This window comes from Manihot esculenta, chromosome 14, assembly GCF_001659605.2.
Source record: "Manihot esculenta cultivar AM560-2 chromosome 14, M.esculenta_v8, whole genome shotgun sequence".
Classification (NCBI taxonomy): domain Eukaryota; kingdom Viridiplantae; phylum Streptophyta; class Magnoliopsida; order Malpighiales; family Euphorbiaceae; genus Manihot; species Manihot esculenta.
In genome coordinates this window covers 12,988,544-13,006,694 of record NC_035174.2, presented here as the reverse complement: position 1 = coordinate 13,006,694, position 18,151 = coordinate 12,988,544, and the positions used below count along the sequence as shown (strand labels likewise).

At 32.5% G+C, this 18,151-nt stretch overlaps 2 protein-coding genes across 3 annotated transcripts; both read left to right on the top strand.

Annotated features, from left to right (window-relative positions):
- The first annotated feature begins 3,088 nt into the window (after nucleotides 1-3,088).
- On the top strand, nucleotides 3,089-7,156 carry LOC110607381 (reticulon-like protein B21). Of its 2 annotated transcripts, XM_021746480.2 has the most exons (9): nucleotides 3,091-4,649; nucleotides 4,757-4,819; nucleotides 4,918-5,020; nucleotides 5,135-5,209; nucleotides 5,314-5,461; nucleotides 5,558-5,627; nucleotides 5,994-6,059; nucleotides 6,703-6,825; nucleotides 6,906-7,156. In XM_021746480.2, the coding sequence occupies exons 1-9, from the start codon at nucleotides 3,545-3,547 to the stop codon at nucleotides 7,061-7,063; spliced, it is 1,911 nt and encodes a 636-aa protein (XP_021602172.1). In that variant the 5' UTR covers nucleotides 3,091-3,544; the 3' UTR covers nucleotides 7,064-7,156. The 2 variants fall into 2 exon arrangements, with proteins under 2 accessions (XP_043806597.1, XP_021602172.1); XM_043950662.1 differs by lacking the exon at nucleotides 5,994-6,059 and having other exon boundaries at nucleotides 3,089-4,649.
- An 8,004-nt stretch (nucleotides 7,157-15,160) lies between these two features.
- Nucleotides 15,161-16,501, top strand: LOC110607376. The gene has a single exon (XM_021746474.1). The coding sequence runs from the start codon at nucleotides 15,161-15,163 to the stop codon at nucleotides 16,499-16,501; it is 1,341 nt and encodes a 446-aa protein (XP_021602166.1).
- Nucleotides 16,502-18,151: the final 1,650 nt, after the last annotated feature.

Sequence of the window (18,151 nt, the reverse complement as noted above, 5' to 3'; positions counted from 1 at the left end):
AAGAATTTGAGTATGTTTTAATGTTTTAAGTATAAAAGGAAATGAGTTTTTGAAAGAAAAGCACCAAGGGAGAAATGCCAGGTTCGGCCGCCGAAGGTGAAGTTCGGCCCCCGAACATGCATGAGTTTGGAATCACATTAGGCCGCCGAAGGTGGTCTGGCCAGCCACCTATAAAAGGCCCTAGGTCGGTGAATGGATAAGATTTTCTTTCCATCCACAGACAGAGGTGAGACCATGATCTTCCTTAGGTGATCTTCATGTTTTCTCTAAATCTTTCAAAGTTTTGATGAGTTTTCTTGATTGGTTGAAGGTTTTGAGCTAAAAACCAAAGTTTTGAAGTGTGGAGACTTTGAGGGTGAGTTGCTCCATATCTCCACGTTGGGAGTGTTTATCCTCTCGTTTTCAAGAGGTAAGTGAAGCTCCTGAACTTCTTTTCATGATTTATGCAAGTTTTATGGAGTTTTATGGGTAGAGATGCATGTTTAGGTTAAGTGGAGTTTTTTGTTGATTTGTGGTCAAAGCATGCTTATGTGTTTAGTTGTGTTGTTTGTTGGGGGTTTAAGGTAGTTTTGGACCCCTTTGTGCCTATACTTGAGTATATGCAGGTTGTGGATTTGTGGTTTGCATGTTTGAGTGAGTTTGGGTAAGGTTTGCATGAGGCAAAGCAGGGTTCTGCCTTACTGGAGAACCCAGTTTCGGCCGTCGAAGGAAGGTTCGGCCGCCGAACATGCTAAGGAGGTGGTTTCGGCTGCCTAAGCTTGCCCCCGAAAGTTTGGACTTTCGGCTTTGAAGGGGGGTTTCGGCCGCCGAAGGTTAGAGACTTTCGTCTCTGGAGAGGACTTTCGGCAGCCGAAGTGCCGCCGAAAGTGCTTGAGTTTCGGCTCTAGAAGGGACTTTCGGCCGCCGAACCTACCGCCGAAAGTGCCCTGTCCAGCCTTCTTTTGCATGTTTTACTTGATTGTTTTAGGATGTTTTAGGGGGGTTTTGGGGAGTTTTATAGAGTTGTTCTTGAGCTAGTTTGGTCCCTTATTTGAGTCCACCTGTGTAGGAACGGACCAGAGGAACCGAAGAGAGCAGCAGTGAGCACTGCTTCAGAGTTTGCAGAGTCAATTCAGAGTCAGCCAGAGGTGAGTGGAACTAAACTAAATCTTTTACTATGAGAACTTAAATGCTTTTAGCATGTTCCATGTATCATGATATGTATTAGGTTGAGTGCAATAGAATACACGAATGTGACGCATTGCATTCTTCTATGCTTGTACGGATCGGACATAGTGTGGATTCATTAGCCCTCGTAGTAAAGTCCTGAGGAGCCCTGAGAGGGCCGGGCACAGAGCACCATAGGGTGCGTAATAAAGTCCTGAGGAGCTCCTTCGCGGGCTGGGCACAGTTTAGAGGGAATTTTGAATCTGTCCGTCTGAGATGGGTGATTTACTTGTGATGTGATGCATTCCATGTGAGCATGTTTTATTAACATGTTTTATCTGTTCTACTCACTGGGCTAGTATAGCTCATCCCTCTCCTTTAACCCTAGTCTTGCAGGTTCAGAGGTCAGGGGAAGTCAGCAGGGTACAGGAAGAATACAGGAAGAATACAGAGTTGTAATAGCATAGTGTGGACATGTAATATTGTAAAGAGATGTTTTTAGTATTGTATAGTGTAGAGTATTGTGCTTGACCCATGTTGGAAATCCCTTTTGTATACATGGACTGTTTCTTTGTGTAAATGTTTTCTTGATGTGTATGTGAAAACCAGGCTTAACATACTATGAGTTTAACCCGTCTAGAGCAAGCTCTAGTAAGGGGTTTCAGAGATAGTGCATGCACAGGTTGAGCCTAGGTTTAGAGCAAAGTTTTATGTTTTCACAGAAAATGTATGATCATGTATGGGATTTTACAGGTACTCAGAGAGTATAGCAGGCTTGCTACGGGTCCCGGCGATCTTAAGTCGACCTGGATCCTAGTGCCAGTAGCGGTCCGATTTTTGGGTCGTTACACTGGATCTCCCTCCAATGGGCTCGAGTTCTGCTCTGTCCGGCCTACTTGCACGAAGTCAGGGCCGCGTGCTAGTGGATGGACTCGTAGCGGGCTTTGATGAGACTACAGTCCGGTTTTCTTACATGGATTTAACTGTGGTCAGAATATCCGAAACTCAATAATTACCAAGGATAATGTGTGGTTTTAGACACTTTTTTTCTTTTTGAGATAAGTTAGCTCTAATTCGAATTTAATAATAGGTGGAGGTAATAGTTAAGGAGGAGAACATAAATTAAATATTAGTTTATAATTCAACGCATGCAATTAGCCAATGTAATTAATCAAAGGGAATTTGGTCAACTGATTTCACTCTCAATTAGTTGTAACCATGCATTATCCTACTCCAATAGATTTTAGATTTTCTTTTAAAAGGAAAAACATAGGGAGTGGAGGTCCAACAGCATCTTGAGCCATACATTTCTATGGTAAAATTAAATAATATAATAATAAGGTCTCCTCTAATTAGGCAAGAATCATCAACCAAAGTGTTAAAAGGACAACTCCTTTGACTAGTGTTAAATCACTTTTAGATTTGAAAAAAAAAATAACCTCCTTTGTTTGAAATAAATTGATAATAAATTTATTAAAAAAATTGATATCCCATAGTCATATTGTATGCTTGAACAAATTGCAAAAAGGCAAATGATTATTATGTACAAACCAATTTCACCTTCCAAACTATTGGGTCAAAAAGAAAATTTTGGTTGATAAGGATAAAAATTTTGTAATGATTTAAATTTAGATCATTTGTAAAATTACAGATTAATTTAATAATTTATAATTAAATTAAAAGTTGAATAGTTCAAATCAACTTAATCAATTTAAATTTTAACTTATACGTAATATTATATTTGCATTTACAGATTTAATACTGTGGTAAATATATTTTAATAAATTTAAAAAATTTTAAATTTTACTTCGATTCTCAATCTCCATCTAAAAAGAATTATTATATTTTAGTATTTAGGTAATAGTACAAGTAGAGGACTTATCAAACTACTTCGACGGCAATTAGACCTCACAGAGGTTAGGTGTTTGTATTTGGGTATGTCCAAAGAGTTAGCTGGCACTACTCTTTCTACACAAAACTTGCAGTTTTTAACATCATCTGTTCATTGCATCTGACTTGGAAAAATACCAAAACAAAATGAACAAATCTCAAAACTTGGCTCTGCTTCTTCACTTGCATTGCATGTGAGGCTAATGACTTTGAGGACTCCCTGCCTCGGCTACTGTGATCTCACAGATCCTGTCACACTAAAAGCTAAAGGAATAAATACCCTCAAACCAAGATATCATCTTCTTCTCAACCCCACCACATTTTCCTGAGAAAATTAACTCTGTTACTTCTCAGAGCAAAAGGGATTCTCCAGGTGTCCCTCACATCATCACCAACCACCATTTCTTGAGCTTGAAGACTCTTATCCATTATTATTAACGCCCATGTCCCAGTAGCACTCAATTACCACAAACAAAGATAAGAAAGTGTATAGATTAAAAAGGGGACGATGGATGTTAGTAGGAGAAGAGCTGGAGTTAAAACTAGTGTGGTTGCAGGCTCTGTATGGGAGAGCAGAATGAAGCTTGATGAAGTCAAAGGTGGCATCAAGGTTTTCAATGGAGATGGAAACAATGAAGAGACTGTTGATTCTTCGAGAAAATTAGTTAAGAGAGGCCAATCTGGTACTGCTAAGAGAAAGACATGGAAATCTGAGAGTTTTGATGGTCCAATTCAGATAGCTAAAGGGAAAACTGAGCCTTCACCAATCAAGAACTGTGAAGAACAATGTAGAGAGTTGAGTGTTTCTGCCGATGGAATCAAGAAAATCTCAATTCCGGCGAGAAGAGGAAGATCTGATGGAATTAAAGAGCTGAGTGTTTCTCTGGATGAAATCGATAAAACCCCAATTCAGGGGAAGAAAGGAAGATCCGATGTAAATACTGATGGAAATGAGAAAAGCCCAGTTCAGATAAGAAAACCAAGATCTGATACAAGAGAATTTGCTGAATCTGGTGCGCAATTCAGGAAATCGAAGTCGGATTCAGAGCATGCTGCAAACCAGTCTGGTAATATTGAACTCGATAGTGGAAGAGATTCAATTCCGATGAGGAAAGCCAAATCGGAGCCTGAGAAAGCATTGGAGGATGAATCGGAGTTTAAAGGTAGTGATGATTCCGTTAATAGAATTGAGAAGAGTCCACCTGAAATTGAGGAAGCTGGATCTGAGGAATCTTGCAAAGAGGTCATTTCAAGCAGTGAAGCCCACGGTGCACTAATCAAATCACCTCCTATACTCTTGGTGGATAATCAAGATGACAACAATGATGAGGCAACTGATGGGGATGAGGCATTAGAAGGAGATGAGGAGGTGGAGATTGAGATTGAGAAGAAGAGCCTTGAAGTTAAGGAGATTAAAATCCCAGAAGAGAAAACTAAGAAAGTGGAAACAAAAGCATCACCAGAACAGAAACCTAAGAAATTAGTGAATGAAGATAAAAGGGTTTATCAATTTAGGAATAGAACAGCACCCACTTCATCAACAGTGAATAAACAGCCTCCTCCTGTGTTAAGAAGAGCAACAATTTACCAAAATCTTTCAAAACCCACTCCAAGTAAGGATTCTTTATGTCCTAATTTTACTGTAATTTAATTCTTTGAGTTATTTTCTTTGTTAGGATTATTGGGTCTGAATTTTTTATTATAAATTTTTTGTTTGCAGCTCCATTAAGTAATGGAAACCATCAGAATTTCCCAGAAACTCATAACAAATTGCAAAATCTCGGTGAGATCTCAGTTTCTTCGAAAGAGTTGAATTCCTCTTTCTTATGGTTCAGTTGCTTGATGAAATCCAGTAAATTCTATTGTTTTTTGGCAATTTAGTGGATTTAGTGATGTGGAGAGACATATCAAGATCTGCATTTGTCTTTGGAATTGGTACATTTATCATTATCTCATCCTCCTATACCAAAGATCTTAATGTCAGGTCAGAAATCACAAACACTGTATTCATGCTGGCTTCTTTATTCCTTGTTTGGTATTCCTCTGTTCAAAAACAGAGCCCAAAACTGAACTCTGTTTTTTATCATTTCTTTCACAGCTTTATTTCTGTGATTTCCTATCTGGGTCTGGTTTATCTTGCTGCAATTTTCTTGTATAGATCACTTATTTGCAGGTAATCAATCCAATAATCAAGAAATTAAGATTAAATGAAACAAAGAGAGAGTATTAAATGAGTCTCCTAATTTCCATTTCTTCATATTGAAAAAAAAATTGCAGGGGAGTTATTATATATATAGAAGATAGAAGTCATGTGGTGGGTGAAGAAGAGGCCATTTGGTTACTAAAATTGGTTCTGCCATATTTGAATGAGTGCTTATTGAAAATCAAAGCCCTTTTCTCTGGGGATCCTGCTACTACAATGAAGGTATATTTCCTCTAATTTTAATTTTTTTTTTTAAGAAAATTATTCATATTTATTTGGGAAACAAACAAAAAGTTTGATGAACTCTGAAAATGGCAGTTGGCAGTACTGCTGTTTGTTTTTGCTAGGTGTGGCAGCTCCATAACCATCTGGAATATGGCCAAACTGGGTATGTATCTTCTTTCTTTAATATATATACATATTCGGTTCCACATCTTTTAATCTTGGAACTTCAACATTGTTTTCTTTAGGGAAAAATCACTAAAATCATTTGAAATGCTATTAAAAAAATGTTTAGAAAAGTTGTGATTCTATCTTCACTTGTGAAATCATATATAAAATATAGAATATATGATGCCAAGGCAACTCTATTATTAGAGGTTCAATACTTGTCGGTGAAAATTGTCACCTTTGCTTACATTGGATCCTTGTCGGTGAAGTTCTGCTACTTCGCAAGAAGATGAAACTAATAAAATTACCTTCAACACCAGTTTCTCTTCACTTATTTACTGAAACTTTGTGCTCTTTTCCCCAGGTTTTTTTGGGGTTTTTACTGTGCCAAAAATCTTCTCTTCCTACTCCACACAGCTAACCGCTTACGGTAAATTCTTCAATTTATTTATTTTTCATCTTCCAATGTTTTGATTGAGTACCGTTAGACCACACTAGTTACTGCTCATTGTCATACACTGATCAAATCTAACGGCCAAAAAGTGGACCCCATAATGGGAAACGGTGATGGAACACAGGATTAGATTGCCTACGATACCAACCCTTAAGAAATTACAGTGGAAGGTAGGTCTTGTGTCTGATGTAGATCCGTTGGGTCCTACATGAGTCCAAATCCATTTTCCATCTCCATCATGATCATGATCTCAATTATTTATGATCTCGGATTCTAATTTAGGACTCATAAAAATAAAATAAAAAAAATACACCATTGCCTCCTTTTGATAGGACCCACTCACTTTAGAGAATGTCTCGTGTGTACTTTCTTTTTTTGCTTTTTACTGACCATAGTTTTTATTTTACATGTTAAAATTTAGAGTTTATTTAATAAATTTTAATATATTTAAAATAATATAATTAAAAAATTATATTTTTTAATATGTGTGAATACATGAAAATTATGAAAAAAATTATTGTTATTGATCGACTGCGCAAGCAACGGTCTATTATTGGAGTAATTATCAAGTGAAGTGTCCTAATTTATTTATTTTTTGGTAATAAAATGGACTGTGAAGCTAAATTCTGGATTCGACGGTTTCGAGATGCGTGGGATTCATGCTCGCACAAGAAAGCCGTTGCTTTGGCCATTTTCACCCTCGTATGGAACCTCTCCTCCATGATTGCTCGTGTTTGGGCAGGTGAGGACATCCTCGTCATTTCAACTGATTTTATTAATTAAATCTAATAAATAATATTTTTTTTTAATATCGTCATGCAGTGTTTATGATGTTTGTAGCCGTTCGATATTATCAACAGTCAATGGAGGCATATGATTGGGATGAGGATGAAAATGATGAAACTATTGATATTGGAGAGCAAAGTCGAAAGATTGAGTCCACTTCAGGGGAAATAAATAAAATAAAAAAGAAATTATAAAAAAATAATTAATTTATGTAATGTATTTTAGGTGATAGGAAATAATTAATGGGAAGTTTTTTATTTTATTTTTTTTATTTTTATTTTTCTTTATTTGATATAGTTTTTGTATATATTACTTTGGATACGTTGTTTCGGACGATACTTACACGCTAACAAGCCCAATTAGGGAAAAAAATAATTAATTTCTTTAAAAAATATTTTCGAAGTCTTAAAAAAAATTATTATTTAATTCATCAGAATTAAGGGGCAAAATTTATTTTCGAAAGAATTCAACAGGCCTCATGTTTTTTTTTTCCTTAAAAGAAATATCAACAACAACGTTACTGAACTTTGAAAGTAGTTAGTTTTTTTATGAATTGAAGGAGCAAGATTTCTTGAATAGGCTACCAAATCAAAATTTGCTATTTGTTTCGGCAAGACCAAAAGAGAAAATTAGGGATCAAAAGGTGGTTTGGGCTTTAGTGTTTTCTAATTTGGGGTAATCTCAGAATAAGAAAGATTCAAGTAGTGGCCTTCATTTTTGGGCTCAATTTTATGAAAATTAGCTCATTTTATTCCAATTCTCCATATGGGTTGCAGTTTCTGACCCATAAATCTTCTCTCTCTTTTTTTTTTTTTTTTTTTTTCTTTTTATTATTTTTTTTCTTCAGTCTGATTTGCAACCACTCAAAATATCAACCATATAATTGGAGTACAAAATTTCGTAAAAATTTAAATTAATTGATTTCTTTTTTATAATTTTCTTATTTTAAAAGGTAATGGTATTTGATGTCAAAAATGTTAAAAATTTAAATTAATTAATTAATCTATATTATCATAAGTTAAATTATAATATTTTATTATTTTTATTAATTCATCCTTATTAGAACCGATAAGAAAAAAAATTTAAGTCCATACTCCATTTAGCTGTGGAAAATAATTTATAATTGACAAATATTTGCAATGCATAAAAAATATTTTATAACTGGTTTATTTTTCATTATTTAATTTTAATTTTAAAAAATATATTAATTATATTTATATATTAAGGTGTTAATAAAATTTTAAAAATACAAGAAATAATTTTTTTTTAAATAATATTTTTTAAAATAGTTTAATTTTTTTATTAGAAAAATGTTTTATATTGATTAATTTTTTTAGCATCTCAAATACTATAAAATGTGAAAAATATTTTTTATGAAATAAACAGATGGTTCATTTGTAAAAAGTAATTTGTATTTAAAAAAAATTATCCATAAAAAATTTTATAAAAAGTATTTTTTATAGAAAAGATTTTCCAACAAAATAATTTATATTCTATTATTTAATTTTAATTTAAAAAATAAAATTTATCAATAAATTTATATATATAAATTTTAATAAAATTTTTAAAATACAAAAAATAACTTAATATTTTATATTCCGCATGTAAAAAATATTTTTTAAAAAATATTTTGTGTCTTAAAAAAATAGCTGTTTGTTGTTTTTTCTGCTTTTATCTCGAGCACTGAAATAAATTTCAAAAATTTCTCAAACAACTGAAATCATTTTTAAAACATAAAAATTTCTGTAAAATTCATCAAGTTATCTTAAAATAATTTACCTTGCCAGTGGGTCTACATGTTCTTCCTCACCCTCTAGAGGAAGTGAAATCATGGCTTATGCATGATTGTATAGGAACGGCTTATATACCCTATAGTTTTCTATTCTTACCAAAAATAATAATTTAAAATAAAATATAAAATTTTATAACTCAACAGTTAAATTTTGATATATAAAAAATTGTAAAATTTATACATATTAAAATATTTTCTAATACATCATCAATTCAAAACGTCTTACAAGTTTTAAGGGAGAATATCAATAATACATAACAATTTCTCCTTTTTTAGATCATGATATATGGATTATTTCTCTCCTCCTTCTTAACATTTGAATAAACAGTAAATAAGTATGTTCCAAAAGAGTATCCTAAATTATTCAATCTTGCACCAGTAAAGATGTTTGGATAGTCACTTGGACAACCGTATAAAGTATTAAATATATGTATTATACCTGTCTTGACATAACATATGTTAGAAAATAGTATGATTTTAAATCGGTTTAACATTAAATAAGCTAACTGTCTGCTGTTAATAAGCCGTCTAAAAAATCTATTAAAAATATAATAGTTCTCTTAAAAGAGACATATCGCAAATGTACCCAATATAGATGAGGATATATATAACCTTCTACTATAGAAAAAATGGATTTCACTATATTTTTTAAAAAAATTTTAACTCATTTTGCAACTCTAATTTTAAGCAATCCGAATGATACACCTAACTCTATTAATACTTCGTATTCACTAAACTAAGATGATTTACTACCATATCAGTCTATATCTCATCATCTAGTAAACCTCTGAATCTCGCACTATCAAATACCCATGTATATTTCATCACATTGTTATATTCATTATAAATTGAGACTATACAAATATTTTGGATATCATAATCCATAATAGTGTGATTATAAAAAAAGTGGCGTATAATTTTGTGCATTTTTAAGTTAAGATTTAATATTAAAATTTTAATTTAAAAAATACATTTTTTTACGCAAAATGAGATTTATTAGTTAATATGGTCGAATTTTGATAATATGGTATTAAATATTTAATTAAAATATAACAAATTTACAAAATAACTTATGGTTAAGCACTTCTTTCAAATTATAGTCTAAGATTGATTTTGTAAGATTATTTTGTAGTTTCTACCAAAGTATGTTACCCTTTTTTTTTTTTAATATAGATTTTGCTTCCTTTATACACATTCCATTATTATCATTCACATACAATACATTAATGCATTAAAATTCATTATGCATATAATGAATAAATTAAGCTAAAATTACACATATCATCACATGCATACTTAATGTAATTATATTTATTATCATGCTACATGAATCTTAATATAATAATTAAGATTACAACTCTTAACCAAAAAACACAAAACGTTAGAGAATCTAGTTTTAAAATCTATCCAAACCCTAAATGTAATATCCAACATTTTTGTATTTCAATCAAATCCAAAAGCATTGGAATGAGAGATTATAGATTAAACAAATCTATATTTATTAAAGACAAAAAATCATTAAAAACAAATCTATTACGCCTAAATGAAGGTTTATTTGTTGATGAAAACTTCAAAAGCAAACTACTCAAATCATCCATTCATACACCTAATTTTATTAAAATCTGGATTAAAACTTGTTGATGGAGATGTTGAAAAGCCAAAATCTTTATAAAATCCAAGCCAATTTAGTGCGATGGAGAACAATCAACCGGAGGGTATTGGATATGATGGAAAACTATTAAAATATGGGTAATAGAAGATCACTAAACACTATAAAAATTTATCGGAATAGTAACGGATATTAGTAACGGATTTAAATTCGTTACAAATTTGTAACGGATTAACAACGGATTTTGTATTCCGTTACTAATTTTTATTATTTAATAACGGATTAACAAATCCGTTACTAAATCTGTTACTTAATAAAATCTTTTACAAATTTAATAACTGATTTTGAAATCCGTTATAAATCTGTTACTAAATTAGCTAAAAATTAATAACGGATCTTAATCCGTTACTAAATTTGTTACTAAATCGATTACTAAATAAATAAATTAAATGAATAAAATATTAACGGATTTAATAACGGAATGCAATCTATTATATAATTAGTAACGGATTAAATCCGTTACTATTTTTTTTAACAAAAAATCGATTTTTTATTTTTTAAAATTTCATATTTTCTTTTTAAGTTAGTAACGGATATAATCTGTTACTAAATCCATTACTAATTCGAAAATTAGTAACGGATTCTATAATTCGTTACTCATTTTTAGAGAATAACATACCGCGCTTTTATTTTAAAATCCCACTTTTTTTATTTCTAATTTAGTAACGAAAAAAATCTGTTACTGAATCCGTTACTAATCTAAAAATTAGTAATAAATTAAGAAATCTGTTACTAAAATTTGGAGAATAATACCACATTTTTATTTTAATTTGTCTGCGTTTTTTATTAAATTTAGTATCGGATTCAATCCGTTACTAAATCCGTTACTAATTCGCATATTTATACACTCACGCATTTTATCTTCCTTCATTTCATTTACTTACTTTCTCCTCTTCTCCCCTCTTTCCTTCATTTTCCCCTTATCTTATCTTCTTCTCTCATCTCCCTTCATTTCTTTCATTTGTTCTCTCCTCATTCCTTCATTTTTCCCTTATCTTATTTTCTTCTCTCAATTATTTTCTTCTATTTTCTCTTCAATTTTCTTTCATTTTTAATCTTCCTTTTATCTCTTAATTTTTGTTTCATTATCTTTATTTTCTCTCATATTTTTTTCTTTCATTTTCTTCCATTTTTTTTATTTTCTCTTCCACTTTCTATCATTTTTCTCTTTTACTTTCTTTTCTCTCATACACTACAAAAATTTATCGAAATAGTAACGGAAAATATCTGTTACTGATTAGTAACGGATTAATAACGGATATCATGTAAAGAACAATAATAGTAACGGATTAAATAATCCGTTATTAATCCGTTACTAAATTCTGTAACGGATTCATATCCGTGACAGAATTGGTTCAATGGGCACAAAATTAGTAACGGATGAACTAATCCGTTACTAAATTGTTTTCTATTCAGTTTATTTAGTAACGGATAAACTATCCGTTACAGAAGTTAAATTTAGTAACGGATGTGTCCGTTACTAAAATTGAAATCCCTAATATATGAAATCCTGTATTTTCCCTTTCTCAATCACACAAATTGACTTCTCTTTTCTCGGCATTTCAACAAAATTTTCCAAAACCTCTCTTCCCGCTGTCACCACCGTTGCTGCGTCCGCTGGTGGTGGCTGCTTCTTCTATTTTCGCCATCGCTCCCTCTGATCGTCGTCGTTGCTTCCGTCAGTCTAGTCCGTCTGCCGTTCGGTGCTGCTCCTCGTCCTCAGTCACGCCGCTGCTGCGTCCGCTGGTAGTGGTTGGTTCTTCTCTTTCCTCCGCTGCTCCCTTTGGTCATCGTTGCTGCATCATCTAATTCTCATCGGCGCATCCGCTGGTCCCGTTCTTCTGCTGTCCGGTGCTGTTCCTCGTCGTCAAGCAAGCCTCTGCTGATTTTCGCCTCATCCGCTGGTCCAGTCACTGCAGGTTTGAATTAATTTTGAGATTGTGATTTCAAATGCTCTCTTTTTTGTGTAAATTATTGAAATTGGTTGTTGAATTTTATTGATATGTTAATGTGAGATTATTGAAATGAGTTGTTGAATTTTTTTGTGTGATTATAATGTGCTATTTTCTTGCTGTTTGCTGTTTTCATTGTTCCTTGTGATATGGGTCTTGAGTTGAGATCCGTTTGAAGATACTCAAATAATAGATAATTATGCATACATTCGGCAACTACTTCTGCCACCTGCAATCAGAAAAAACATATCCTCACATGGAAAATAAAAACTACAGATGCTTTAAAGCCAAATTCCACTAAAATAAATTGTAACTCAGGGTCTGCAAATTCAATGAATCCATAATGCTTTGATTTTCCAGTCTGTAAACAACCCAGATTGAGTGATACCAAAACAAAAACCACCATATCACATTATTGGCTTCACAAAATATAAAAACCATAGTGATTTTAGCAAATAAGTTATGAAAATCTACAATGATGTCAGGATTGAAACCTAGTATGTCAAATATTAGCATGTAAAGAATAAACAGCAAAAAATGAGATTTTCAGCAAGTCTATAAGAGGTTCTCGCATGGGAAAAATAAGGCAAAGAACTGATTCATGTGAAATTAATTTATTAGTTTATTCAGATTTCAGTCTTTTACTCATTTGTTTTTCCTGATTCAAGCAGTAGTTAGTATTGGTTGTACAAGAAACAGGACTTGTTTAGGGCATAAACTCCTAACTAATAAAAGAAAAACGGTTGCTTATAATGAGGAATCAGATTGTATTTAAGCACCTTGTTCTAAAATAAATAATTCTAGTTTTATTGAAGGTTGATTCCTAAAATTCTCAGAGATCAGAAGGTTCCAGAATGAGCCTTCATTTCACACTCACAACAGGTAACAAAGGGAAAGGCATAAAACTAAAAAGAAGAAATACAGCAATTTCCTATTAGATTTCTCAGTGAATTGCCCAATTACTCAATCCCAAATTTGTTTCCAAGAAACGAAAGCATAATGCATTAAAATTTAGTTGAAGCCCATATAGCAGACCACAAACACAGTCACAATTATTATGATTTCAAAAAAACTAGCTTGAAGAAACATAATAAAATTTTTTAGCTTCATTTTAAAAAAGTTGTTTGCAAAACAGAGAATTTAATGAAATTCTCATACAGTCAAGTTTGATTTCTATTTATTTTAAGATGAAGTTTTTTCCAAGTTAACATGAAAAAAATTGAAATTCTCTCATTCCAAACACGAAAATTAACAAAGCACAATTCAATTGAATTGAATTCTTATAAAATTCTAGTTTACAAATCGACCAAATAAGAAAACTGCATACTGACTGCATTAAGCCTGGAGATGCAAGTATTCAACAAAGAAATATAGTCCCTAGATAGTTTTTGAGGGAGATTCATGAAACCCTCAACTGTAAGTGCAAAGCAGCCAAACAACAATCACTCCATAGCATGGTTGTTATATTTCACCAGTTCACCTATATCCCACATTGCAGAGACAACATAATAACATTTATATAGTTTATGCCACATTAGCCTTGTTTTGTACAATATAATGATGAAACATAGGAATAAGAGTGCATGGGCCACAATATTAAATAAATTCAACAAAAATCCCCATAACCCTCAATATTCCAATTCTTGTGCTCACAAAAATGTCACTGAATTTTTTTAATAACTATCTTCTTAACAGTTAAACCTCAAATCTTTTAAACTTCCAAGCTTCATGAATCAATCACCCATTTCAATCACCATATCTACAAACAATAAGTAGGTTTATAACTCTCTTTCGGATTAGTTAAAAAGCTTTATCAAATTCACCATAACAACCTTGAAAACAAGAAGCATATGTATGCACATATATGAATCCAATATATTAATTTTGTTTTATTTAATTTTCAAAAACTAACTTATTTTCTTGTTTAAAGCTGTTTCAAAAATAAGTCTTTTGAGCAAGAATGATATTTTGAGCAATATGTCTTTCATTAAAAGTTCTAAAAGCTAAATTAAAATTTTAAAAAATCAACACAATGATAAGTTACTCCATAATTGATAAATTTAAAAATAAAATATATTAATTTTATTTAATTTTCAAAAACTAACTTATCTTCTTATTTAAAAATAAAATATATACTTTTGGGGATGCCTTTCCCTGTAAGTCCTCCTTCTCAAAAACTAACTTATTTTCAATTTTTAATTTTAATTTAAAAATAAAATATATTAATAAATTTATACATAGATGTGTTAAAAAAATTGCCAAAAGTACAGAAAATGATAACAAGACTTATGGTCACCTCTTCCTTAAATTTATAAATATTTCATGGTAGTTACATTTTATTTTCACTTGATTATTTACATGAAGTGTAGTCAAATGAACTCCAATTAAGTATATTGGACTTGGTAGATTTTCCTGGTTTTGGAGTGACAAAAGTTTAATCAAATGAACACAAGGTATATTGGACATTGTAGATTTTCCTAGTCTGGTTGAGTTGAAGGGAGCTTCTCTTTGTCTTCGTCAACTTTCAAATTGATAGTCATTTTATTTGGTTGGATGAATTAATTGATATAGTCATCTTTCAATAACTTAGATTGTGATTGAAATTCAATATGCAAATATTGATAGTCGTTTTGACCGTTATGACCAACTCTTTTCTAGGTACAATAGGTACAATATGCATTGTAATAGAGGTTGGATGTATGCAAGACTAAAAGATGGTCTACTAAATCCTTTATTCCTTGAAGGATTAAATGAATTCATATCAGCTGCCAAATAGTTTCCAGATTGTTTGAATGGAGAACTAATTAGGTGTCCATGTAATCAATTTAAGTGCCAAAATCGCAGTTTTGAAGATGAGAATACAATTAGGTTTCATCTGATGAAATATGGGTTTGTTAGAGACTATTACGTATGGTATTTGCATGACGAAATTCAAAACTACAATACGGTCCATAGAAGAAGTACTGATTCGACTGACAATACTTGCAATGTGGAATATCAACATGGTGAGTTCTCTAATGCTTATGAGCAACTAGTTGCAGATGCAGCAGGGCCTAGTTTCTCCCCATCAATAAGTACTGAGCCTTCAAACCAATCTACTCAGAGATTGTATGACATGTTGGCCGCTGCTAATCAGGAATTGTGGCCAGGTTGTGAAAATCATTCACAACTGTCAGCTGTGGCAAGGATATTGAATATCAAATTTGAACATCATTTGTCCGAACGTTGTTTTGATAATATTTGCCAATTAATCAAAGAAATTTTACCTACTGATAATTTGTTTACTGATAATTTCTACTCTACAAAGAAATTGCTTGAAGGCTTGGGATTACCAATTCAGAAGATTCATAGTTGCTTAAATGGTTGTATGATTTATTGGGGTGAGGATAATGAATTGCTCAGGTGCAAGGTGTGTGATCATCTGAGATACAAACGATTGCAAGATAGCCAGAGCTCTAGTAAAACCCAAGTTGCTTATAGTAAAATGTATTACATGCCAATCACACCTAGACTACAAAGGTTGTACGCATCTAATGCTACAGCTAAGGATATGACTTGGCATGCCAATCATGGGACTAATGATGATTTAATGCATCATCCAGCTGATTCGCATGCATGGAAAGCTTTTGATAATAATTGGCCTCATTTCAGTGCTGAAAAACGTAATATCCGTCTGGGACTATGTACCGATGGTTTTCAACCCTTTGGACAATCTAGTCAGCAATATTCATCATGGCCTGTCATATTGACACCGTACAATTTACCCCCATGGTTATGCATGAAAGGTGAGTATATGTTTCTCACTATACTTGTCCCAGGGCCTAGAAATCCAAAAGATAAGTTGGATGTGTATTTGCAACCCCTAGTAACTGAGTTGAAAGATTTATGGGAGAATGGAGTTGAAACATATGATGCATTCAATAAAGAAAATTTCAACTTGCGAGCTGCTTTAATGTGGACTATAAGTGATTTTTCTGCTTATGCAATGTTATCTAGATGGAGCACTGCAGGACGGACTGCTTGTCCTTATTGCATAGAAGATAGTGATGCATTTACATTGACAAGAGGAGGTAAGCAATCATGGTTTGATAATCATCGCAAATTTTTACCTCCTAGCCATTCTTTTAGAAGAAACAAAACAGCTTTTAGGAAGAATATATCTGTTACTAAGAAAGCTAAACCACCTATTTCCGGTGAAAAAAATACTGAAACAGATTAATGAATTGGGGTTTAAGAGGGTTATAGATGAGGATGCATTTGAAATAAATTCCAGTCTATCAAAGCAATGCGGTTGGCGAAAAAGAAGTATCTTGTGGGATTTACCGTATTGGAAAAGTAATTTGATTCGACATAATCTTGATGTAATGCACATTGAGAAAAAATTTTTTGAAAATATAATCAACACTGTAATGAGTGTTGAGAGAAAGACAAAGGATAATGCTAAGTCAAGGGTAGACCTCAATGTGATCTGCGATCGACCAGAGTTGGAAATGGATCAAGTCACTGGAAGATATCCCAAAGCTTGTTATACTCTAGATAAGCAAAGTAAGCAGGTCTTATGTGATTGGCTGAAAAATCTCAAGTTTCCTGATGGTTATGTTTCCAATATGGGCCGATGTATTGATATGAAGAGGCTGAAGATGTTTGGGATAAAGAGTCATGACTGTCATGTTTTCATGTAGCGGATTATTCCAATTGCATTTCGTGAGTTGCTTCCTTCGAATGTTTGGCAGCCCTTAACAGAGTTGAGCAATTTTTTTAGGGAATTAACATATACCGCTATAAATGAGAGTGATATGTTGCGGTTGCATGGTGAAATTCCTTTGATCATATGTAAGCTTGAGCGTGTTTTCCCTCCAAGTTTCTTTGATTGTATGGAACACCTCCCCGTCCATCTAGCATATGAAGCATGGTTGGCAGGTCCAGTGCAATATCTGTGGATGTATCCTTTTGAACGGTAAGTTCTTTTAAATTCACTTTAATTAAGTTATTTAATAATGTTTACTAATGTTGGTCATATATTTTATAGATATCTGCGACGGCTTAAGAATAATGTCAGAAATAAAGCTAGAGTCGAGGGATCAATTTGTAATGCGTACCTAGTAGAAGAAGCCACTTCATTTTGTGCGCATTACTTTGAGCCGTATGTTCAAACTAGACATCGAAAAGTGCCAAGAAATGTTGAAATTTCAGAAAATACTGAAAATTATGAAGGCAACCTATCAATTTTCATGCAGTCCGGTCGACCAATAGGAAAAGGGAGAACCAGATACCTTATGGAGGATGAGTATAAAGCAGCACAAATGTACATATTATTAAATTGTCCAGAAGTGAAACCCTACATTGAGTAAGTTATCGTTAATAAGTAATTTATATATTATTTTTTAAATTACTTTTTCTAATGAAGTTGAGATTTTTCCAGCATTTACATTGATCAACTGCGCTCAAATGATCCGTTAGTCAATGATTCTCAGATTGACATCAAATTGGAGAGTGAATTTGCTATATGGTTCAACAATTTTGCTCATGATTCGTGCAGTAATATATCCAACAAGTTTATCATATCGCTTGCAAAGGGTCCATTACGAAGTGTGACATCATACAATGGATATATGGTGAATGGATATAAGTTTCAATCAAAGTCATACTGTACAAGTAGAGCAACTATGAACAGTGGGGTGTGTATTAAGGGGTCAAATTACAGCAACGAAGAGAGCGATTATTATGGACAATTGCTTGAAGTTATACGTTTGGAGTATTCAGGTCTTCCAATCAAGCGAGTTGTACTTTTCAAATGCAATTGGTTTGACCCCACTCCAAATGTAGGCACAAAGATCCATAGTAAATATAAACTTATCGATGTAAATCA

Excerpts from the sequence above, each read along its gene's own strand:
- LOC110607376 (XM_021746474.1), top strand. The coding sequence starts at position 15,161 with ATGAAATATGGGTTTGTTAGAGACTATTACGTATGGTATTTGCATGAC.
- LOC110607381 (XM_021746480.2), top strand. The coding sequence starts at position 3,545 with ATGGATGTTAGTAGGAGAAGAGCTGGAGTTAAAACTAGTGTGGTTGCA. Across the intron at positions 5,210-5,313 it reads TATAGATCACTTATTTGCAG|GGGAGTTATTATATATATAG; the intron begins GTAATCAATCCA and ends AAAAAATTGCAG. Across the intron at positions 6,826-6,905 it reads GATTGCTCGTGTTTGGGCAG|TGTTTATGATGTTTGTAGCC; the intron begins GTGAGGACATCC and ends ATCGTCATGCAG.